The 25,977-nt window shown below is 41.5% G+C and overlaps 1 protein-coding gene across 1 annotated transcript in view; it reads right to left on the bottom strand.

The window, feature by feature from the left end:
* PIDD1 (p53-induced death domain protein 1) overlaps positions 1-25,977 on the bottom strand; it is a 1,004,177-nt gene that overhangs the window by 243,773 nt on the left and 734,427 nt on the right. Inside the window, exon 12 of the mRNA XM_044059769.1 lies at positions 19,672-19,790. Within this exon, the coding sequence (XP_043915704.1) occupies positions 19,672-19,790 (119 nt within the window). The remainder of the gene's footprint in view (positions 1-19,671; positions 19,791-25,977) is intronic.

Here is a 25,977-nt window from a genome sequence, read left to right as displayed (position 1 = left end):
ATGATCCTCCAGGTTTTCACCAGCCTCAAGTGAGATGTTCAGTGAAGGCAGCACAGCCGAAGAATCTGACCTGACTTTTTTGGCTTTCTTCTTCAAAGACAGCTGACCTTTGGACCAGGAAGTACACCCTGCAGAGTCTTTTTCTAAAGCTTTAGACACTGATTTTCAAGATAGATGGCTATGGATGAAAGACAACTATGTAAGGTCTTTGGAACAAAAGCCTGACAAATAGTGCTGGACGCATGGTCATGAGAAGCACCTAAACAAAACAAGCACTACGTGTGATGGTCTTTATGGGGAATCTGTCTCCCACACTGCCATTTACCCTTTCTGGATGACATGAAACACCGCAACACCACAAATGTAAAAGAAAAGGATAAGTAAAAAAAAAAAAAAAAAAAAAACAATGGCTACTTATCTGAAAACAGCTTGGTAATCAGCAAATGAGTTGAGCAATAAGACTGACGATCAAAGATGGTGTTCGGCCTAGCTCGGGGAGCATAAGTATGATGTAAGGCATATCCTTAACCTAAAGGCTTTGGTTTATTGGCTAGATGTCAGGCTGCCTTTGGCATGGGACCCCTCATGTTAAGAATACTGCAACAGTGAAATGGAAGGACATCTTTAGATACATTAAACTTACAGAGAAGAAAGAAAATGGAGGAATATTTCAGAAAAGATGATATCCTGCAATGACGACGCATCAAACAAGGCTATAAAAATAGAAGTTATGTACTCACCATAACGTTCCATCTGAGTAGGTAACTTCATTTGTCAGCAACCTGTGGGTTACAGATCCGATAAGGATCCGAGCCAGCAGCATACCAAGCTAAATATCCAAGCTCCACCCCTTACCCATACTACCCTGCAACCTCCTTCCAATCCTCAGATCGCGTTTGCCACCTGCACAAACAACAAAACAAACTAACAACCTGAGAAAAACCTGACTCAGAGACAAAATACTCGAGCATCCAAACCTCGAGTTCAGCTAAATAACTATTCAGGTTAGGGGGAAGGAGGGGGGGACTGTTGCTGACAAAGGAAGTTACCTACTCAGATGGAACGTTATGGTGAGTACATAACTTCTATATCTGAAGTAGTTAACTTCATTTGATCAGCAACCTGTGGGACAGAGTCCCCAGCTACCCGAAATCTTGGGAAGTACTCAAGGAAGAATATTCCGGAGCACTGCAGAGCCAAAAGCAGCCCTTCCTCTAGACACCAAATCTAGCTTATAATGAGAAATAAAGGTGTGAGAGGACACCCAGGTAGCCGCCGAACAAATGTCATCCAGGGAAACTCTAGACCAGAATGCAGCAGACATTGCCATAGAACGCGTAGAATGAGCATGAACTCCCATTGGTTCTGGCAAGCCAGATTCTCTATAAGCAAAGAGAATACAACTCAAAATCCATCTGGGGAGAGTTACTTTAGAAATCGGTTTCCCTAGAACGGGTTTTGCAAAGGAGATGAAAAGTTAGTCAGATTTACGAAAGACAGCCGTCCAGTGTAAATAAAAACATAATTGTCTGTGAACATCCAGTAAATGAAGTTTATACTCCCGCTTGTTCTGGTAATTGGGGAAAAAAACTGGCAAATTAATGGATTGATTAATGTTCGTCTTGGAAGAAAACGGGGATTAAGTCCAGAGAGATACCCTGTCCTTGTGAAATACAAGGTATGGAGGTTTGATAGAAAGAGCCTGAAGCTCCGACACTCTCCTGGCTGAGGTTATGGCTACCAAAAAAGCAGTCTTCCATGACAAGAACTTCAGATCAACAGAAGTTGTAGGTTCAAATGGAGGCGATACTAACGCCTGAAGAATTAAGGTCAGGTCCCACGGTGGGGATGAATTTCTGATAGGAGGTCTCAACAGAAAGCTACCTTTTAGATAGGTCTTACAAATTCTGGTAGCAGCAAGAGAACCAAAGTTGTCCCCAGTATGAAAACGGGAAATAGCAGCCAGCTGAACCTTTACAGTAGATGAACTGCCCCCCTTGCTGAAAAATATGAGACAAGAATTCTCGAACCGCTGGAATGGGAGCAGTAAAAGGATCCACTTTCTTATGTGAAGCCCAAATGGAAAAACGTTTCCATTTACTATTGTAAATCTTCCTGGTAGAGGGCTTCTGAGCCGCCACCAGAATGGACTTGACTAGGGAAGAGATACCGGGAGTCCTGGCAATTAAGGGAACTGGATCAGCCAAGCTGTGAGCTTGAGCTCGTCCAGATTCGGAGGGGTCATTCCCGAGTGGTGAGAGATCAGATCTGGAATAGGATCCAAGATCCAGAGAGGAGCTATGAGATGAGACCATAGGCAGGGGAACCAGACATGATGAGGCCAGAATGAGGCCATGAGGATAATCTTGCTCCCCAAACGACGAGCTTTCCGCAAAAATTTTGTCATCAGCGGAAGTGGTGGATACGCATAAAGAAGACCAGGCGGCCAAGCATGGACTAGAGTGTCTCTAGGGGCTTCCCCCCTAAGGGAGGAATTAGTGTGAAAAACTCGCTGCACTTCACATTGGAAGGCGATGCGAAGAGATCGCAGCAAGGCTGACCACACTTGAGGAAGATCTGTTCCATTACGGAAGAGTTCAGAGACCACTCGTAAGGGGAGAGAATAGTTCCGCTCAATTTGTCCACCAGAATGTTGGACTGACCCAGAATGCGCGTCGCTAACAGGAAGCGATTGATGGAGATTGCCCATTCCCAAACTCTCATGGCCTCTTGGCAAAGAGGGTAGGACCTGGTTCCCCCCTGTTTGTTGATATACCAGACCACTGACATATTGTCTGACTGGATCGCAATAGTCCCCGGAGGAAGGAAGGCATGAAGGGCCTGCAATGCTAAAAGGACCGCCCTCATCTCCAGTACATTTATATGCAGAACAGTCTCTGTACGAGTCCACGTGCCTTGGACAGTCCTACCCGTACAATGCCCCCCCCCACCCTAGGCGGGAGGCATCCGTGGTCACTGTAGCCTGGGGTAGGGGCATAACAAACGGTCGTCCTTCCCGAAGGTCTCAGGATTGGAGCCACCACATGAGGGAGTTCCTGCAAACCCTGCTGAGGGGGAGCGGCAAATTTAGTGGATGATGTAGAATGGACCACTGGACTTGCAAAGTCCACTGTAAAACCCTCATGTGCAGGCGAACATAAGGGATCAAATTGAACGCTGCCGCCATGGAACCCAAAGCTCTCAGGACTAACTCTGCTGGGGGAGTAGGAGAATGAAGAAGAGCTACTACATGTAGATTCATGCTGTGAAGACTGTCTGGCGTTAGGAAAGCCCTGACCTGAAAGGAATCTATCCTGGCCCCTATAAAGACTATAACCTGAATAGGTTGAAGGAACGACTTCTTGACATTTATAGTGATCCCCAACTGGGGTGATAAACGGAGGAAGAAGTCCCTGGCTAGAGAGAGTAGATGCCTGGTGGGGGCGGTGAGGAGCCAGTCACCTAGGTACAAGAAGACCAACACTTTAGATGTACAAAACACTGTCTGGTAACAATAATGGCTGTCCTCCACTTGTATAATACCAATGAATGAGCAACACTGAACGAATAATAAAATAATTTAATGTAAAACTTCACAAAAACAAATGTCACGAAACAGATTTAGCGCGCTTTCATCTCATACACTGAGACTTCATCAGAATCATCTGTTATTCAAAAGCACTTCCATATTTAAATAACTTTCCACTCTTTTCCATTGGCTCTCATTCGCGCTCAATAGCCTAGTGAATAAAATCACTACCAAAATAAGACCAAATATCATGAATGATAGTAAACATATAAATATACTACCAAATAACATTAAATCACAAAATAATATATATGTATATGATTCGTTAATAAATAAATTGAATATGGTATAGCATAAACGTGTGCCCAAGTAAAAATATATAGTTGCAATAAAACATTGTATAAATAATAACAAAGAATAACTCATCTCACAAGTAGGTAAAATATAAAAAATATATATATGTGTTATAAAACAACCTTCTTATAACACTGTAATTTATGGACTGTTATATATTGTAAAAAATAATTAAACTGTTTAATCAAAAGTGCACCAGTACATAAAACTATATATGTAGAACACCATAATCACAAGACTTCATAAATAATTCATTCAATACCAGAAGTATGAATGTACATTAACACATAAAAACACATAAAATATATATTGAAAACTAATATAGTATAATAACGTAATATTCAATATTTTAAAATGGGGATGTATCCACGTGTAAAAAAATAAATACATATATATAAAAAAATCTATAGAACATAAAACGTCACCCCATTATATAGTAAAATTATTGTGTTCTCTTGGGATGAGTTATTCTTTGTTATTATTTATACAATGTTTTATTGTAACTATATATTTTTACCTGGACACACATTTATGCTATACCATATTCAATTTATTTATTAGCGTAACATATACATATATATATTATTGTTGTGATTTAATGTTATTTGGTAGTATATTTATATGTTTACTATCATTCACAATATTTGGTCTTATTTTGGTAGTGATTTTATTCACTAGGCTATTGAGAGCCAATGGAAAAGAGTGGAAGGTTATTTAAATATCTAATTACTTTTGAATAACAGATGATTCTGATGGAGTCTCAGTATATGAGATGAAAGAGCGCTAAATCTGTTTTGTGACATTTGTTTTTGTGAAGTTTTACATTAAATTATTTTATTATTCGTTCAGTGTTGCTCCTTCATTGGTATTATACAAGTGGAGGACAGCCTTTATTGTTACCAGATAGCGTTTTGTGCATCTAAAGTGTTGGTTGTCTACGGGTTGCTGCTATTTTTTGGTTATAGGTACAAGAAGACCTGTATGCCCTGGAGCCTCAGGTGGGCCGCTACAACTGCCATGACCTTGCTGAACACCCTGGGGGCTGTGGTGAGACCGAAGGGTAGGACCCTGAACTGGTAATGACTGGAACTTAGCCAAAAGCGGAGAAACCTCCTGGACCGTCTGTCCATGAGTATATGGTAGTATGCATTCTTGAGGTCTATAGAGCACATCCAGTCCTCCTCCTGCAAGTGGGGCAGGATGGAGTGGAGCGTGACCATCCAAAATTTCTCCTTGGCAATGAAGAGGTTCATTGTTGACAGGTCGAAAATTGGCCTCAAGTCCCCCGTCTTTTTTGGCACCTAAAAGAACCTGGAGTAGATGCTTGATCCAGACTTGTCTGGCGGCGCATGCTGGATGGCTCTTTTTTCTAACAGCTTTTCTATTTCCAAAGCCGCGGGTGGAACATCTGGGAGGCGCCTTGAGTAAGGGGGGTTGTTTATGAAGGGGATTGAATAGCCTCTGGATATTATCTGAAGCATCCAGCGATCTGTCGTGATGGACTCCCATTGAGCCAGGTGCCTCGAGAAACGTCCCCCGACTGCCTCCAGAGGGGAGCAGTCGGGCAACCCCTCAGGGCTGCTGCGCGGGTCGGTCGGAAAAGGGTTCCCATCACCCAAAGTTCTTTGGACCCCCTCTGCCTCTGAGCCGGCGTCCACCTTGTCCCCCTCTGCCTCTGGGGGAGAAGGAGTCATGAGCATTCCGGGCCTGCTGAGATTTCCGGAACCACATCTTCTTCTGCCCTTGCTGGTTCCTGGAGAAGGAACTTTGAGGGGTAGAGAAGCGGATTCCGATGGCTGACAGTGTTTTCTCGTCTTTCTCGCTCTGGACCAGCGTCTCGCGGACAGTCTTCCAGAACAGGGTAGAAATGTCACAGGGTGCATTCGCGAAGGACGCCTTGAAAGGTTCCGAGAAATCACAAAGCCGAAGCCAGGCATGATGCCGATACCGGACCCGCTAGCTCTAGAGGCTCCTTCCGTGGGATGGGAAAAGTAGCCGCATAGATGTATTTGACACTGATTTGAAAGTGGCCATAAGCGCCGAGAAAGTCCTTTTATCCTCAGCCGACATGGACTCTGGGGGAGACTCAGCATACTCTTTAACCAGGTCCCGCTGCAGTCTAATAACATGGGCCAAGTAATTCAGCACCCTAATAGAGAAGGTAGCTGAAGCAAACATCCGCTTTCCAATACGGTCTATTGCCCGTGACTCCTTGTCAGGGGGATGGACTGAGGAACTGTCCTGAGCTAGTTCATTTTGGTGGCCGCCGCCACCACCATGGCATCTACCGGGGAACCCTTGCTCCATGAAGCTTTGTCTGTAGGGGGGCTCAAAATCTTGTTGGGCCTCCTGGGGATAGGCTCTACAGTGTCTGGTTCCTTCCACGCCCTGGTGGTAATCAGGTCGACCAGAGGGTTGGCCGGGGAACACACCCAAGAGGTAGATGGGCCTGTGTCAAACGCCTCCAGGAATACCGACTCGTCTGAGGAAGGCTTTTTGGCGGACCACACCCCCTTTGGCGGAGCATTTCCATAATGTCTCCGAAGGAGATGTCGTCGGGGGGGGTGACTTGGGGGAACCTTCCCCTTCCTCCAAATCGGTATCCTCAGTAAGGGACTCAAGGGGAGTCTAAGTGCCTCCTTTTGCAGAGGTGTTTGTGAGGAATGTCCGAGGGGGGACTGTCCGAGGGGGGCTCACCAACAGCTTTGTGTTCCTCCAGGGGAACTGGCTGGGGTGACAATGACACAGGCTGTCCCTGGGACTGGATGATGGAGGACAAACTGAGCTGCAAGGGAGCGGGAGCAGATCCTGAGGACAGAGCGAAGGGTCTCGATCATCTAGAGAGAACCCTCTCCACAACATTGAATGCCGAAGGGGAACCGGCCTCTCAGAGAGGTGGCTGGCACCCTCGGATCCGATGAACGGATTGGAGTCGGAGCCGAACCGCTAGGATCCGAGTGGATGGTGTGCTCTGACCGCAATGGAGCCGAAGACACACTCGCCCCCTTGGATCCGATGCCCGGCTCTCAGCTCCAAGTGCTCGGATCCGAAAAGGGATCCGATAGGCTCAAGGGCATGGCCGGCGTCGAGATAGCGTAAACCATCGGCGCCGACTCACTAACTCTGAAGACTCCAAAACCCGGTAGTGGATCGGAGAAGGAGCTATCTGGGCAAACAGTGGAGCTGAACCCCCCCCCCCCCCGAGGGGTAGAGGCAGCAACACTCCCATCTGCAGATGAGTCTGTAAAAAGCGACACATCATCCGGTCCATATCTGCCTTCGAGAGGCGTCTAAGTAGATCTGGACGAGGCTGCCAAAGCCGGTCGGGAGGGCCGACGCGACGACCTCGAAGATGGTTGGGTCTCCTCCTCCGGTTCCAGAGAAAAGCGTGGAGAATGGAGCTGTGGGGAGGAAGACTTGGAAGTCCTCGATGGGGAAGGGAGAACCTTGGCGGGAGGGGCCGAGGGGTTCAATTCGGCCCGCCGCTTGTGGCTTCTCTCTCTGTCCCTTTTCTCTCTCTTTCTCTCTCTCCCTTCTCTTTTTCCTGTCTTTTTTCGCCTCTCGATCTCCCTGGGATGAGGTGAGAGGGTGAGCCTCAGCCAGGGGAGGAGAGCCAGATGGTTGGGCAACCGCAGTTGTCGCTACCAAGGGAGAGGAGGAAGAAGAAGCTGATTTGGCGGGTAGAAGGCCTGCCAGATTCAGCTTATTCTTCCTGTCTCTCAAAGTCAGGGGGTTAAAAGCTGCACAAATTTGGCAGCCTGTGGAAAGATGGGCCACCCCCAAGCAAAGAGCACACTGAGTGTGACCATCCGCTGGTGACAGCTTATGGCCTCACTCAGTGCACTTAGAAAAGGTAAGTTTTTGGCTATCAGCCATACCACACACGAACACGCACACCTGAAGAGAAAGGGGCCTACTGTGACAGAGCTACGAAGAATAAGGCGGATATAGAAAAAGTAATAAGAAAAGGAATATCTATCACAAGAGAAAAATACTACACACACACACACACACACACACACACACACACACACACACAAATAACTGAGTACCCAAAGTTTTAGCTATAAAACTGTAAAATACTTAACTCGCCTGGAGCTTGAGGAATCCTGTGCTTGGCAAAGCCGTGGCAAACGAGATCTGGGGATTGGAAGGAGGTTGCAGGGTAGTATGGGTAAGGGGTGGAGCTTGGAGGTCGGATCTTTAGCTTGGTATGCTGCTAGCTTGGATCCGTATTGGATCCGTACCGCACAGGTTGCTGATCAAATGAAGTTAACTACTTCAGACTGGAAGGTCATCAGGTAATTGCACTGAAATATTTCTTTCTTTTAAACAATAAACAATTTATTGAATTATCATTTATGACACAGGCAATCATGCATTTATAAAAAATGAAAACAACCTATATTGACATATTTTTGGTTGCAAACACTATACATCACATATAATTTTCTAAACAGTCTTTATCAATCGGACATTACATAGCTCATACAAAATTCCTATCTTCTCTTAAGCCTCATTCCTCCTCCAAACCAATATTCTGCATGTATTGTTGCCACAATTCACATTTTTCCTATGTAATTTGTTCCTACTCTTTTTTAAAGATCCTATTTCCAAGTTCTTTTTTCTCTGTTACTATATTCACTACATCTAGCACTGTTAGTTAATATTTTGATTTCCATTTTCCAATTGCTTTTTTGGCAGCCAGCAGAATTAAACTTAGCAAAGCCTCTTTTTGTCTAGGCAACTCCAATTGTGTATCACAGCTCAAAAAATAATTTTCATAGTTACATCAACTTGCGCACCCAGTATTTCTGACAGAGTGGTCTGCAAGGAATATTTAAAGTCTGTCAAGTCATTACATTCCCAAAAAATGTGTTTCCAATTACCTCTTTCATCCCCATTGCATCTCCAACACTTGCAACCTACCCGAGGAAAAATTCTTTGATTAATTGTATAATTGGCAAGATTAATTGTATAACTGGTGTAGAGGTACATTAGTACTGTTTTTAAATGTGGGGTTGGGTATGGTTATTTTAGTCTGAAGAAGTTTGTTTATGAAAGCGTGGATTAAAAGTTTTATTACGCTAATATTGTGTGGATTTCACTCTGCTTTCCTGCATTTTTCCAGTTTGTTTATTGGCTGTTGGTTTATCCAGGATATTTTTGCTTCTTTACTTATATCACATTCTGTATAGTTTTACAACCAGTCTCTCCCCTCAACAAACTAAGATTACAACCCATTATTTAAAAAAAGTTTTTTACCAGGCTGTCTTCTCTTTTTACATTGTAGTGTCTACATTTCTTAAAACTACATGAGAATAAAGAAGAAAGGGAAAAGGGGCACCTGTTAACTTTGGTATCCCTGTAACACAGAAATATAACTGAAAATGTTTTGCTATATAACATGCAGTATATGTCATGTTTTATAAAAACACTATTAAGATCAAAAATGGTTTTGCTTACACTTCCCTCCTTCCTATCTCTTCTCTTCTCCTTATGCTCTTCCAAACATTAATGACATGAAGTACGGCATATGCTTTGAAGTCCCTACAAGTTTAACAAAGTCAAAAAGGTTGAATATTTCCAAGATTTTGTCTTCCACCATATTTCATAAATGTGACTGATGCTTTGTAGTCCCACATTTATTCATTAATTTCTGAGATGCTGGTTTTCTTCTTGTTGATTTCCATCTCCAATTTCCAGTCTCTGGTTCATTTCCATTATACTTCTGGTTCTTCTAGTCAATTCCTGTGCTTTTCTCTGTCTCTCAGGCATTTCCTTTGGAACACTGGAAAAGGTCTTATTGGCAAAGTCTCTCTCTGAGTTTTATTATCAGAAAAATAAGAACAGCCGCCACCTTCTGTCTGATAGCTCATGTTCTTTTGGACAAACTTTTGTGTTTTCTCCTTAGCATCTTCTGCATTAAAAAATTACTTTGACCCTCCAGAAAAATATTATGAAGATAGCAGGAAACAGCAGCCTGAATCACACACCTGCCTCTTGACAGTCCCTGATTATCAGAATAAATTTACTCCTCTTCTGCCTGGAGTACAGTGAATAATAATTTTCCACAAACATTATACTGTCTCTAGCTTTTAATACTTTGTCCTTCTGCCACGATTTATTTTATTTATTTATTATGACATCCGTTGACAGGGTTAGTCCAACTGAGCAACAGCCCTTTTTCAGCAGAGGCCCAACAAGAAAAGCTCCAGATGTACAAGGTACACACATGAAATACTATGACATGATAAAACAGAAAATAAAAGTAATTACATATAAGAATTTAACAAGAATCAGAATAAACTGTTTCTGTTGGTAGCATTGCATCTTTACTATTAGAAATCCTGGTTGCTTTCTCATGGTCAGGTTTGAAGCATACACGCAATGTGCCCTTTCAATTGAACAGCTCTTGCTGTGGAATACCAGTCCAGTTGTTTATTTGTGCTTTCATAAAATTAATACAGTCTGTTCCTTGCGTCTTTCAATTTCTCTGGTAGAGCAGAAAATATCAGCATTTCCCTACCTGTTCTGTCCTCTAATTCTACTATTTTCAGGGGGTTCTCCCAGCCAGTATTTCTCTTCACTTTTTGTAGTCGAATTTCTTTCAGGCTCCTAAATTTCTTCTTTGCTGGCATCTAGGCAGTGCACTTACTAGTCAGTAACTGAAATTTACCCACAAAGACAAATTCACTGGCTCTCTTTTCTGAGCTTCTGTTTTCACACTGGGAGAGCTAAAATTAAGCTGTTACTCATTGTGTAGCTATCTTGGATGTGCAATATAATATTTCTTCACAAAAAAAGGCATAACTGACATGTTACATATTTATAGTTTAAATAGTACAGTCAAAGGGACTGAAGGAGTTCAAACATGGATGAGATGGGTATGAGGAAACTTAGAACCAGGAATGAGCAAGATATTCTGAAGATTAATCAGAATTCAGAGATTTTGCATTGGGTAAACACAAAGAGCAGCTATAGTGGCTCCTGTTTGCCAATAGTTTATATTTCTGAAATGGTAATACATTAAAGTGAGGAACCTACATTACTAGTCTAAACAGTACTGGAACTCACAGAAATGTCAAATCCTGAATAGTAGCAAGGGCCACTGTTGCAATAAGCAGTGATATGAGTGAGACAGTCATGTTTTATTTGTTTTCAGGATAATGCTCCCTTAATTGTTCCAGAAGTGTTTTACTGCACTGAATTATACTGAGTCTACTGTACAGTTATTTTTAGTTTAAGTGTTAATGTGGCTCCACCCTTGCATTTCTTCCCCAGGGACCTCCTACTTTTCTGATGTCATGGAGAAGGTTTACCACATGATTACTGCAACCTGACAAACAGCAGCAGAGAAAGTGCAGTTGTGTAAAATATTACCATAATGGTAGATGTCCTTGCCTTCACTGCTGCAGTATTCTTAACAGAAGGGATTCCCTGCCATGGAAGCTCGAATATCTGGCCAGTCTACCAATGACTACTTGTTGCTTTTAAAAAGTATGCCAAACATTACCCAAATGCTACTTGCGTAGAATAGGACATAAAGGTGACATTCAGGCCTACCCATAATCATAAATGAATGCCCCAGTAAAAACACAGTCCATGAAACCCAAGAGGTAACCTGTACATCCAGGAAGGCAAAAGACTAGGGGGATGGAGGGGGGAAGCAAATACTACAGCAGTGAAAGCAAGAGCATCTAACGTTATGGTAAAATTTTACACAACTGGACTATGTCTTTACATTCACTGCTGCAATATTCTTAACAGATGGAAGAGTGCCAAAGCTCAAGAGGAAACATAGGAGGGGGAGGCGCAGAAGAGCCCCTTAAAAAGCTAAGAAGAACTGCACTAGCCATACAAGCCTTAGCTTCAAGAGCTAGCATCTAACTTGTAATGCTTGGTAAAGGTATGCACAGAAGTCCAGGTAGCTGCCTCAAGAACAGAATTAGTATTTAAGCCCTTGAAAAAAGTACCTGAAGAAGCCACAGCACTAGTAGAATGAGCCTTAATTGAAGAATGAAAGCTCTTGCTATGAAAAGTATAACAAAAGGAAATATTTATTTTATTTATATTTTACATTTGTTAACCGGGAAAGTCCACTGGACACAGGTCCTTTTTCAGTAGAGGGGTGGGGAGAAAAGCTCCAGTAAATTACAAACAAACAAACAACTAAAAAACTAAGGCTGCTAATAAATACAATAACTGAGTAAACCTGTCTAGAAAATGCTCAAAGAAATCATTTAGACATAAATTAAATAACATACAAGGTTGAAGATTTAGACAAATAATACAATTAGGTTGATAGAGAAATTAAAACATCACTACTAAAGTCCTACGAGTTAGAAGATTACATATCTTTAGTTATGTCTACTATGCAATAAATGCATTACAATAAGGTTCAGTGACTAGGCTAGAGCCCCCTGAGGAATTAAGACTCAGCTAGAAACAACTACACAATTTTTACTATATTTTATATATACAATTATTAAGACTACACTAGAAACTGCTATATTTTTACTATATCTTAAGTATACAATACAACTGTAAAGCCTAGACTTGTTAATACTACTTAAGGTGCAGAAGAAGGCAGGTAAAAGGAGGAGTATGTGAATGCGGGATGTCTAACCTGGAGTGGTACAGCAGCGCAGCCAATTTTTACTGAGATGGGCTTTTAGTGAATGTTTAAACTTTATGAAAGAAGGGGAAATAGTTATATCACTAGGGATAGTGCTCCAGACTTTTGACATATAATTAGAGAAGAGGGTGTCGCTTGCTGTGTTGTTTGATCTAGTCACATTAAGAAGAAGTCTGTTAATGGAGCAAAGAGTCCCATTATTAGTGTGCTGGTGAAGTAAGTTCTGTAGTGCAGGGGTTTTATCTGGTTGATATAGGATTTTATGGGCCAATGAAAGTTGACCGACATGTAAATGTTGGGGGAGTTTTAGATATTTAAGCTGAGTTAAGGATGAGCAGTGGTGAGTTCTAAATGGGGAGTCAGAGCAAATCTAGCTATTTTGTTATAGCAGGATTCAAGCTTTGCTAAGTCTTTTTTTAAGGTTGATAAAAATAGTTGAGGCATAGAGGAGGGTATAGATAAATTAAGTGTGGGATATGGTTGCCTTTGTTTGAAGAGGAATTGTCTGTTTCTATAGAAGGTGCCTAGTTTTTTGTGGACTTTCTTGACGGTTTGGGAAATATGAATGTCAAATTTTAGATGGTTATCAATCTCTATGCCAAGGAGTTTGGTGTGCTCAGTGGGAGAGAAGTATTATTGCTGGAAGTAATGTTAAAGGTGGTGGCTAGTGAGGTGGACCTAGTTGATTTAAAGAGCAGCAGATTGGTTTTAGCAGGGTTAAGTATGAGCCGGATATTGGAAAGCCATGCATCTATAGAGAGGAAAGACTGTTGTGTTAATGTGTGGAGTTCATGTAGTGAGGAAGCTGCACAAATTAACGTAGAATCATCTGCATATTGTATGACAGATGCATTGGGAGAAGAGGTGCACAGCTTGTTTGTATAGAGGGTGAAAAGAAGTGGGCCTAATATGGAGCCCTGTGGCACACCAAGAGTGACTGGAAGAAGGGGTGAAAGATCCTGTTGCCACAATACTCCTTGTTGATGGCCAGATAGATAGCTTTGGAACCAAGCTATGGAAAATTTAGTCAGTCCTAGTTCAGCTAGCGCTTTGATAAGTAAGTCATGTCTGACCATGTGAAAGGCCTTTGAGAGGTCGAGAAAGGTGGCAGATACAAATTTACCATTGTTTCTGTGTGTGTTAACTATATTGGTAAAAGACAGAAGGGCAGTGGTGGTACTATGGAAGGGGTGAAAGCCGTGCTAAGTGTTTGACAAGAGTTTATGTGAATGCAGGTAGTCTATCATTTGGGAATGTATGCACTTTTCTAGGATTTTTGCTAAAGGGGATAATATTGCTATTGGTCGGTAGTTGGTAAGTTCTGTGGAGTTGCCTCCTTTATGAAGTGGGACTACGTGGGATATTTTTCAAATTTCGGGGACCAAGGATTCTGAAAGGGACCTATTAATGAGAATGGATATAGGGTAGGCCACTGCATCGGTAGCAATTTTTAGAAATTCAGCTGGTACTTTGTCAGAGGCCAGACTAGTGGGTTTTAGTTTTTTGAGATACTTTTTTATTCTATCAATAGAGGCGGTCTGGAATTGAAATAAGTTATTGTTTGAGTATGTTGTGCAGGGTTCGGGGGGGGTATTTTGATTGCTTTGTTGGTTGGCTAGGGTTAAAACTGTCTCAGTAAAGAAATTGAGTTGCAGTGTTTTTCATGCTGTTTACTAGGGTGGGGGAGGGAGTACCACTTTTGCCTGGCAGGAATAATTTATTGATGGCTGTCCAGAACTTTTGAGGATGATGTTGGTGCTTAGTTTGAAGGCTGGAGAAGTAGTTAACCTTATCGAGTTTTACCAGCTTTCTGGCTTTATTCCTGACTTGACAATATTCCAATGGTCCCATGCTTTGTCTCTGATTTTAAGGAGAGACCTGGTGTCTTTAGTAAGCCATGGAGTGGGATTAGCCCTGGTTCTTATAGTTCTGGGAGGTCATGTAGGTTTAATATGCTTATAAAGGTGGTATTAAAATATGCGACTGCCTCATTTAAATTAAGGTATTTTAGAGGTGCCCAGTTACAGTGTTTTAGATCCACTGTGAAACTGCTGGGGTTAAAGTTCTTTTTGTTTCTAATGCTTTGGTAGACAGTGCCTTTGGTATGTTGTGTATGTTGTCTGAGTAGGAATGTTGGCAGATGGTCACTTAGTCCATCAGGGAGGCATCCTACAAGAGAAAGGGTGGACTGGTCTATTACTTAGAATCTAGTCTAGAATTGATTCCCTGTTAGTTACCTTGTCAATTCTTGTAGGTGTTTGGATGGTTTGGGTAAAACCATGGAGGTCAAAATGGTTTGTTGGGGTAGGAGAGTTACAGGTAAGCCAATCAATATTAAAATCACCCAAAAATGAAGGTTTCATTATGGAGAGATATACAGGACCAGTAGAGCAGGTTTTCCAGAGTGGGTATATTGTTACCGGGAGGTATGTAGCATCCAATTATGTTTATTAGTTTTTTGGAGTTGAGCTTAAGTTGAGTGGAAATTATTTCTGCATTACCCATGATGGGTTGTTGTATGTTTAATGCATGCACTGTAAGGTGATTCTTGAATAGAATAGCAATGCCTCCATCTTTTTTGTCTATTCTATCTTTCCTTAGGATGCTGTATCCTGGAGGAATAATTTAATTGTCGGTGATGTAAGGCTTTAGCCATGTCTCAGTTATGACCACTATATCTGGGTTGTACAATGAGAGACAAGCGTGTAGATTGTGAATTTTGTTGGAGATACTTCTACAGTTGATATTCAGAAAAAGTAAGTCAGATACTTTTCTAGGGAGTTGGTTTAAGCTAATGGGTAGGTTGAGGGGTTGAAGGATGGAGAGGTTTGAAGGAGTAATTGGTCCAGGGTTAGGATGTATATCCCCACAGCGAGTTAATTTAGTGAAATCCAAGAAGAAATAGTTTGCTTGGATACAGTAAGTCCCAAAGATCTAGGATGAAAAGAAACACACTGATCAGATTTTCTAATAACCTTGAGCTGCCTATGCACTTACAAAGTATACAGCACCCTCTCACTGTCAGATTGTGGACAGGGGAAAAAGTTAGGCAGATTAATAGATTGATTCAGTGATAGCTCATTAACCATCTTAGGCATAAAAATAGGGTTAAGTGTGCAAGGACTCCATGTCCTCATGAAAGACCAAAAGAGGAGAACAAGCCATAAGGGCCTGCAACTCAGACACCCATCTGGCAGAAGTAAGAGCTAACAAAAGAACAGTCTTCCAGGAACAATGCAAGGAAAACTGAAGCAGTAGGCACAAAAGGAGCCTGAGTCAACTTCTCTAAAACAAAATTAAGATCCCAGGGAGGAGGAACAATCTTCCTGGGAGGTCTAATATTAAGGACTCCTTTAAGAAATTGTTTAACTTCAAATATAGAAGCTAAAGGAGGAGAAAAAGGCAGTCAAGCAGAGACAGCAAACAAGTGGGCCTTAACAGAAGAATAGTCCAAACCAGCAGTGAACAACTCGCACAAATAGGACAGAACCAAAGGACCATCCACAGTAAGTGCGTCCAGGTTACAAGAGAGACACCAACTAGAAAACCTCCTCCATTTAGATAAGTAGGATTTCCTAGTAGTAGGTTTACTGGCCTCCTGCAGGACTTGCAGCACATCTTCAGAAAAAAGGTGTCTGTGAGGAATCAAAATCCTATCGCCCACAATGTCTGTTGAAATGTGGACAGGTGGGGATGGATGATAGATCCTTTGTCTTGTGTGATAAGATCCATCCTGTGAGGTAACTTGTGAGGACTGCCCCTGGCTAGATGAAATAGTAGATGGAACAAGATTTTGGGAGTATCCTGTTGAATCCTGAAAAGGACTTTCAGAATGAGAGGAAGGGAAGGAAGTGCAAAAAGAAACATTCTCTTCCAAGAAAATGAGAGGGCGTCCACCTTCCACACCAGAGGACCTGGCACTCTGGCACAAAACAAAGGAAGTTGTCTGTTTAGAGGGGAGGCAAAAAGATCCACTTGAGGAGTACCCCACTGGTGGATAATGTCCAGAAACACATCCCTGTGAATCATCCATTCATGGGGCTGAGTTAAGGATCTGCTCAAAGTGTCTGCCACAATGTTCTGACCAGAAGGGATATAAACTGCCTAAAGAGTCAGTTGATACTTGACAGCAAGGTCCCATACCCGAAGTGTCAACCGGTAAAGAAGGTAAGATCACGTTCCTCCCTGTTTGTTGAGATACCACATCACTGTTGTTTTGTCTGTGAACACCTTGAGAGGCCCTGGAGAGAAATGCATGTAAACAGACTGATGGCAAAATGATATATTAAGACTGGTGGCAAAGAAGTCTGATTATGGTAAGCCTGAACGTCACCTTTATGCCCTATGCTATGTAAGGGACAATTTGGTGACATTCGGCATAACTTTTAAAAACAACAAATAGTATTTGGTAGACTGGCGGATGTTTGGGCTTCCACTGCAGGGAATCCCATCTGTTAAGAATACTAGAGCAGTGAATGTAAGGACATACACTGTAACCTTTTACATGTTTTATGTTATTACCTCAGACACGAATAGAGTGTTTCACAGTTATATGTACTGTCTGTAATGCTTGTAATAATTACTTCCACTACAAAGTAACATAGAGTATGATGTTTTACATGAACATGGCTTTCTTTCAAACATGAAATGTGTTGGAAGTATACTCAACTTGTACTATAAACACTCTTCGCCTATTAGTACTTATTAGTGAAGTACAATTTCACATGGACTATTGAGATGCAACATAGATGGAAAAGTCTAACGGGTCTGCACAACTTCAATTTTCATTGTACACCTAATTACAAACAGAATTATCACTAGTTAAACTTTGAAGATATAAATGACAAAACAGAACACAAGTAAAAGGAAACACATGAAAGAAGGCAAAGCTTCATGGAACAACTGAACTGTTGAGTTTATTTACACACAGTTGCAGTCACGCATGTCCCACAGTTTTCTACTCTCGTGTGTTGCAGACAAGTATTCACCAGTATGATTGCAAATAACATAGCTCATTTCTTTGCTCATTATAACGAATTGTAGCTACATTAATTAAAATAACAGCATACTTATTCAGCACAGGCTGGAACATGAACATCGCATCCGGGTTAAATTTGTAAACTAACCACTGTTAGCAAAACGTACCAAAGGAAGCTGCTCAGTAAAAGTACTTAAAACGCTGATAAATCAGTAAACCGATACTGAAAATAAAATTCACACAAAAATAAAGCTAACACCCATAAATATGCAGTACAATAGCACAGCCATTCAACAAAACTGCACTTGGTGATGTGTGTGTTTAAATACATACACTCATTGGACAATCAAACAAGGAAACATTCTGCCTTAACTAAGCATGCCTGCACCTACTACAACACAGTAGGGTTTAACTCCTTGACCTCACTAAGCTAATTAGAAGAATCTGCAGATGTACACAGTCTCGTTATCCATCATAACTTGAGAGCCCTGGGATGAAACATTACAAAAATGTCAGGAAAAAAGAATGTGCATCATTGCTGGATTTGGTAATGTCAAAACTGAAAATTAAAAGATGACCGAATCACTTCAAAATGCAACTGAATGCAAGTGGTTCCAAAGGTAAAAGTACAGTGATCATCTGGCTCTGTGGCACAGAGGAGTCTAACTATACCTCAGATAACCCAGATTTGATCAGCAGCCTGAGTGCTGGACAGATCAGATGGGAAGGAATGGGAGAGAGCAGCGAAGGCTGGATCACCAATCATGAGGGGAAAGAAGTCAGTTAAAGTTGTGTCACTTCGGGGGAGTCCAATAAAAAAACACAGAAAAAGTGAACACCAACTGCAGAAGCATAAAATCCAAAATCGTTTAATACTCCAGCGCCGTGGCTAGCAAGCCTTTCACAGAGTTAACATCACAGTAGCACAAGCTACATTTAAATAACAAATATCACATCATTAATCAATTAACTAAAACACTTAATGCAGTAAAGCCTTGCACCCAAGTTCTTTGTTTAAACCATGAGGCACCAAAGTGCCAAACTTTAATATACAAACTGCTTCCCTTGCACTCAAGTTCTTTGTTTAAACCATGAGGCACCAAAGTGCCAAACTTTAATATACAAACTGCTTCTTTGTATAACTGTTTTTAAATGCAACATCGTCCTTAAACAGAACTTGTTCTAAAATACATGTTTTTAAAATGGTACAAGACCCCAAGTGTACTGCATGAAAATGTGATGCTACAGGGCTATCCAAATGTTGATTCTTAATGTCTCTAACATGCTCTTGTACTCTGATTTTAAACATTCTTTTGGTTTATCCTATATAGAAGAAACCACAAGGGCATAAGAAACAGTAAACCACTCCTTTGGACACACAGGAGAAAATAACCCTAGGCTGAAAAGAAATGCCATTTATTTTATCAAATGTCTTGACCACATGAATACAAATAGAGCATTTACCACAGGGAAATGTACCAGAATTTTGTAGAGGAATAGTTAACATTTCAGTAGGCACAAAACAAATTATGAACAACCATGTATTTTATATTTCTGGCTCTCTTATAAGAGACAGTAAAGGAATCAGGTAAATTCTTAATCCAAGACTTCCCCTTATGTAAGAATGGCCAGTAGTATTCTTAGGAATTTTACTAACTCAACACTATAAATATTATAAGTGGTGACAAAATGTATCTTTTTACCACTAATATTCCCTGCATGACTTCTATATCTATTCAGACTTCATATCATCTAGAGCATTAACCCACACTAGTGCCATCCCTTCTCAAGCACAACAATTTATTCAGAGAATTAATAATTACTTCATTGTATTGGAAGGTCCAATACAATGCTCTGATGCCCATGGGTCTCTGGGGTACAAGCTTGGCCAAGAAAAGTATGCATTCCAGAGAAGTATCAGTGTAACCAGGCACTACAGTGTACTGGAAGACTACCAAGAAGGAATGTCAAAAGCCTTATGATGGTTGTTCTCCCCATCTCTAACCTCTTTCTCTAAGCACCTTCTGATGCCAGCAGTGTGAAAAAACAAATAAATCATCGAGGACTTGGCTGGATATTTGGGGGAAAAGCAAAAAGAAGATTAAAACAATAGTAAACAAATGAAGCAAAACTGTTCTTTTCAAAAAAGACAGAGCAATGTTGTAAACTCACCTGTCCTTTAACTGCTTGCTCTTGTCTGTTAACTGCAGATGTCACATAAACTTCTTTAACATTCTTTAAATGAGAATAAAACACAAAGACAAGTCTTCCAGCCACACAGTCAGGACGATCTGTAAATAAATACATATCACAGGGTGTGAAATTCATTGTTACAACACAGTACTTTCTTTGTGTGTTTATATGCTCGTGATGTGACATCATCTAAAGAATATGAAAAGTGAATCAATGTTTATATGCTGCTGTTATAACTGCAGAAAAATTAACATGGTTAAACACTAGTAAGTTCAAATTCAAACTCAAAAAAATAAAAATTTTAGATAAGCCTTCATTAACCTGGCACAGACCATCAAATGACACGACACCAACTAAAACTGCAGGTAATTCAAAATATGCCAGCATATAGCCTAAAATTACAGTTGTGCAAATAAACTCACCATAACAGTAGATGTTCAAATGATCACTGCCGCAGTAGCCTTAACTATACTGGTTATATCCTACCAAGGATGCAACAGTCAGACAGCTTCCAAAGCTTCAGTTCACCTTCCAAACTGTCAGGCAGCTTGAGCTGAGATGAGTAAAAGAGACCCGGAGGCTGAGCAATGAAAGAACAATTTTAAGGAGAACAAAAAATAACTAACTACACTCTGGCAAAAACACCACAACAAAAAAACAAGGTGGATGGAAGGAAAAAGAAGCTACTACAGCTGTGATCATTCATAAATCTACTGTTATGGTAAGTTTACTTACACAACTACACTATGTTTATTATATCAAACACTGCTGCAGTAGCCTTAGCTATATGTGTAGATTACCCTAAGCTTATTACACTTGGGAGGGAGCAAAAGAAGACAGTCCAGGAGACCCTGGAGAATGGTCTTTGGAAAGCCTGACACAGACTTGGAGAAAATCAAGCTCACAGTGTTTTGTAAAAGGGTGTACATATGATCAGTTTGAACATTTCCAGAATCCATCCCTTTCCAAAAATACATGAAGCAAAGGCCCTACTAGAGTGGGCCTTGACACTGCCTGGAATAGATTTGTGTGGTGAGTATAACAAAAGGTTATAGTCGCAAACAACCATTACAAAACAGTCTATTTTGACACAGGTTGCCCATTCTTACCTTAACAAGAAATGAACACCTGATCCAAAGATTTGTAAGATTTAGTTCTGTCATGATAGTACCTGACTTGTCTGTGGACATCCAAGGTATGGCGTATCCTTTTTCCCTCACATTTGGTTTTAGGACAGAAAACGGGGAGATGGATAGTTTGGCTTAAAGTAAACTCAGATACATACAACTTTAGACATAAAAGAAGGACTAGCTCTCAAAGAAACCCTATCCATGTGGAAAATAAGATAGGGATGACTCAACGTAGGAACTTGCAACTCAGATGCACTTCTTGAAGAGGTCAGAGCAATCAGTAAAACTGTTTCCCATGTTAAGAACCTCAGGTCAGCCAGGTTAGCTGGTTCAAACGGAACAAGCAATAGCTTCTCTAACACAAAATTAAGATCCTAAAGAGGGGCTGTAATGATAGGAGGTACTGCCAGCCATGCCAGGTGAAGTAGGGCAGTAGATGTATGACTTGTGCCAGCACAGCTAGCTGGAATTTTGTAAATAATTATATGTCATTAGTATATCAAACTGTTCTGTACAGATGCTTGTGCTGAAAATATATTTGTGAGTTTTGTTTTTGTTAATTGTGTTAAAATGTGCCTACAGTGCACCCTGCTGAAAGAAATGTACATGCATTATGGTAAATGAATTAAATGTGTATGTTTTAACAGAGGATACTGGCACAGCAAAGGTTAAGCTTACTTGTTTTAAGAAAAATAAGGGAAATGTAAATGAGCTGTTAAACCATTAAAAGGCACCCCACAGTGCTGAATGGGACTGGAGATGGTAGGTCTGGGAGCAGCCATTACCTGTTAGCTTTTGAAAAGATGATGGGAAGTGTTGTAAATGCTTCTGGTGCCTATGCACTGGCATAAAAGCTCTAAATGTGTGTTGTAACAGTCTGCTGAAGTCCTGTCTCAAACTTCAAAAGGAGATATTGTGGGAACTTAGAGTCAGGCGACCAGATTAGGTCATTCTGCAAGTCATCTTGGATATTGTATTTTACAGGAAGTAATCTTAGAGTATTGAGTATTCTCTATTTGGGAAGCCTGGCTAGAAAGACCCTCACCCACAGCATCTGACCTTGCGGTAGTAACTTAACCAGGGAACAGTAAACATTTCTTAGATTCAGTCAAAAATATAGGGAAGATTAGTTTAAATATTGTTTTTCTTTATTTGTCTGAGTCTATCCATCAAAGTTCTTTTCAATATTTTCTGTAATTGGAACTCTCTGGTTTACCGTGAATATATATTCAGTATTTTCATGTAGTTTTACTATTTATTATTAAATATATTTAAAACTTTTATCATAGCTGGTCCTTGTAGAAAGTATCTAACCTCGGAGAGTGCTTATATTTATTTGGTGACACTGTGTGGACCACTGCAGAAGGCCTAGCCATCTTGGTGAACTACTACCACTTGTATTAGTATTAATATTCCACAGTATAATTGGAAACCCTTTTAACAGCCTTATAGTAAATGACTGGTGGCATTGATAACTACCTTATAGTCTGGGCAAAGTTGGAAGATTGGGTAATCTATGCCAGCCTTTCCCAGATGTTTGTGAAAATTAAATCTTAAGAATGTGTGTGTGTGTATGTGTGTGTGTGTGTGTGTGTGTGTGTGTGTGTGTGTGTGTCAGCTACTTGGGGCAGAGACATGAAGCACTGGGTTTACAGAGAAGGCGCTGGAGGACTTGGCTTGTACACTCTGCTGAGGACCTAACCCTACAGCTGTGCCAGTGGGATGTCTTACTGGGGACCTGGAGGGAGACATCATCATCATCCCCTTGTTCCCATTTACATGGGGTCGGGGTATCGTATTAACTGTCGCCAACTCTCTCGATTCAGTGCCACTCTCCTGCCTTCTTCAACACTCATGCCTGACTGTCGCAGATCTCCTTTCACACAATCCATCCACCTCTTTGCTGGATGCCCTCGCTTCCTCTTACCTTCTTCCTGTCTGTCCCAAATCTCCCTCACCAGATTGTCTTCTGCTTTTCTACACATGTGTCCATACCATCGTAATCTGTTTTCTTTGATCTTTTCTGCAATTGGAGCTACTTTGGCTTCTGCTCTTATGTCCTCATTTCTTTGCCTGTCCCGCAATGTGCATCCTATCACCTTTCTCAGGCACTTCATTTCCATCACCTCTAGCTTCTTCAACTGTTCTGCCTTTACTGCCCAGGTTTCTGTACCATACAGTAGTACTGGTCGCACCACTGTCTTGTACACCTTACTTTTCAGCTTCTTTGGCATTCTTATGTCATATACTACACCTGATACTCTATGCCAGTTGGCTGCAGCCCCTCTGATTCTAGCTTTGACCTCTTCATTCAGACTACCCTTCTCCTCAACCACCCCTCCCAGATACTTAAAGCTGTTTACCTGTTCCACTATCTTCCCATCTATCTCTATTCTCAGCTTCTTCTGATTTCCCCAATCTGCTGCCATTACCACTGTCTTATCTGTGCTTAGTTTCATCCCATGTGCCTTCAGATTTGCATTCCATTCTCCTATCCTTTGCTGAAGTTCGTGATCAGAGTCTGCCTGTACTGCCACATCGTCTGCATACAGCAGCTTTGTTGCTCTGACCCCTCACACCTGTTTGCTGATGTAGTCCATTACCAGTATGAACAGCAGTGGGCTCAGAGCTGAACCCTGGTGTACACCCACTCCCACTGGGTACCCCTCAGTGAGGCCAATCACTGTTCGTACTTGAGTCACTGGGTCCTTGTACATAGCCTGTACTAATTCTACCAATGTTTCTGGGACTTCAAACCACCGCAGTACGGCCCAGATCAGCTTTCTTGGGACCTTGTCATATGCTTTCTCCAAGTCTAGGAAAGCCCAATTTGACTCTCTCCTCTTCTCTAGTTTCTTCTCAAGTATCTGTCTCAATGCAAACATCGGGTCAATTGTGCTGCATCCTGATCTGAATCTGAACTGTTCATGTCCCATCTTACATTCTACTATTCTGCGTATCCGTTTATCAATCACCCTCTCCAGAACTTTCATGCAATGTGGTAGGAGTTTGATGCCTCTGTACTGTCCACAGTTGTGGATGTCCACTTTGTTCTTGTACACTGGCACGAGTATACTTAATCTCCAGTCATCTGGAATACGCCTTTCTCTCCACAATGCAATTAGTACCCTCAGGAGCCATTTCTCCCCTAGCTCACCCAGCATCTTAGTGGTTAAAGTCTTCGCCTCCAATGCACAAGGTTCGATCCTGACCTCAGACTAATGCCTGTTTGGAGTTTGCATGTTCTCTGTGTCTCCGTGGGGTTTCTCCCATGTTCGAAAAACATGCTGAGTGTTTCCATCTCAAACTCACCAATGAATGGAGCTGTGGGCAGCAGCAAAGACTCTACATGGTGCCCAATGGGGGGAAGAGTTGTAAAAAGACCAACCGCTTTGGGCATCTATTGTGGTGCGCAGTATCCTCAAGATAGGAGAACACGGATCACAAACTGCGCGCCGTGGCAGGGCTAGCCACTCAACAGTGTAAAATATGGCTCTAGGTGATTCGGAGGGAGACAAACAGAGATATCCAGATCCTGGGCTGTGTATGTTCCCTATGTGCTCGTAAGGGAAATTGTATTTGATGCAGAGAGGTCTGCATCTGGAAATACTGAGTGTATTCATTTGTATTCCAAGTGCACGTCCTTCCCTAATGTCAGTGGTGAGGATTCAGGCTCCTTGATTACTGGCCTAGCTTGGGGACGACACATGCTGGTGGCCATCACATATTGGTAGCAATGGTGGGCATTGCAGGAGCAACCAGTTTTCTTGGAGCCCTCTTATGCAAAAACCCTTTCAAAAGCATTTGACATTAGAATGCATTGAAAGAGGAGGATTCAATAGCAGACATGCTACAATGGCCAATAAACGAACCTTGTTAGAGAAGAAAGAAAGGGCATAGGATAGTAACTCACACAAATACTGGAAAACCATAGAACAACTTGCCTTGAATGGGTGTTGGTTATGTTACTGGCAACAACCAGAAAACCTTTTCCATTTGCTAATATATGACTTTCTATTAAGCAGGCTTTCTTGCCTCCATTAATACTTGCTGCACTGTCCTCAGTAAACAGGTGCCTAAAAGGAATTAAGATCTATCATCCAGGCAAGGTAGCTGAAGTTTATTACAGTTATAAAAGAAAAAGCGGTTCAGGCACACCTGTGAGCTATTTTCTGGTGTGCCTGAACCACTTTTTCTTTTATTAGTTACCATTTGCAGTTATCTTCTGCTGTTCTTGTGTTTTATTACAGTTATGGTGTATCAAACACCCCTATTCTTGAGCTAGTAGTTCCAGTCTGTGAGGAAGCTTGTAATAATTGTCCCTGGCTATTTTAAAAAGAATGGCAGTGCTGTACATGAGTACCCACTGGCTGCACAGTAGCAAGGGCCACCTTAATTCCACCCATCACACTATCACGACTCGAGAATTTTTTAATATGTTTTTGAAGGAGGGCTGCCTCCCCAAGCTCCCCACACCCCCTGCAAATTACATATACCAACTCTGAAATCGCACTACATTGAGGAAAATTGAAGTTATGCCCATGGTACGTCCACATCTACGCAAACCGGATGGTGGGGTACGCATGTACAGTATCACCAAAAGAAGGGAGACCCATGGTTGTCTGCGCCAGAAGGAAGTAACCACAATGATCTTGAGGGATTTGATATGAAGCTTCAGAAGTACCCTGGATATGGTAGATAAGCATACAGAAACATTCCTTTCCAATGAAAGGAAAATACATTGTCTTCCAGGCCTTCTTGCATGAAGTCCTGGAGCAAAATCTCAACAGTTGATTGTTCAGAGATGAGGAAAACAGATCTACTTGAGGAACTCCCAAAAGATGAATCAAGTCTTGGAAGACCCCTGATCTAGTTTCCATTCTTGAGGGTCTGTACTTGTTTTGTTCAACTTGTCTACCACACAGACTGTATGATGACTGTAGAGTGAGACTGTGCTGTGACGCTATATCCCAAGTTAACATGATTAGTCTGCCAGAAGGGGTATGACCTGATTCCCCCTTGCTTGTCGATGTAATAAATGACTGTGGTATTGTCTGCAACATCTTGAAGAGTTCCTGTGCACCAAAGATGATTCAGAGAGTTGAATTCCTTGATCAGGTCAAGCATCTCTTTTATATTTAAGTGCTTTCAGGAT

Source organism: Protopterus annectens, chromosome 17.part0 (assembly GCF_019279795.1).
Source record: "Protopterus annectens isolate FY-2018-M chromosome 17.part0, PAN1.0, whole genome shotgun sequence".
NCBI lineage: Eukaryota > Metazoa > Chordata > Ceratodontiformes > Protopteridae > Protopterus > Protopterus annectens.
The sequence above is the reverse complement of the archived record's forward strand: the minus strand, read 5'-3'. Positions and strand labels throughout refer to the sequence as shown.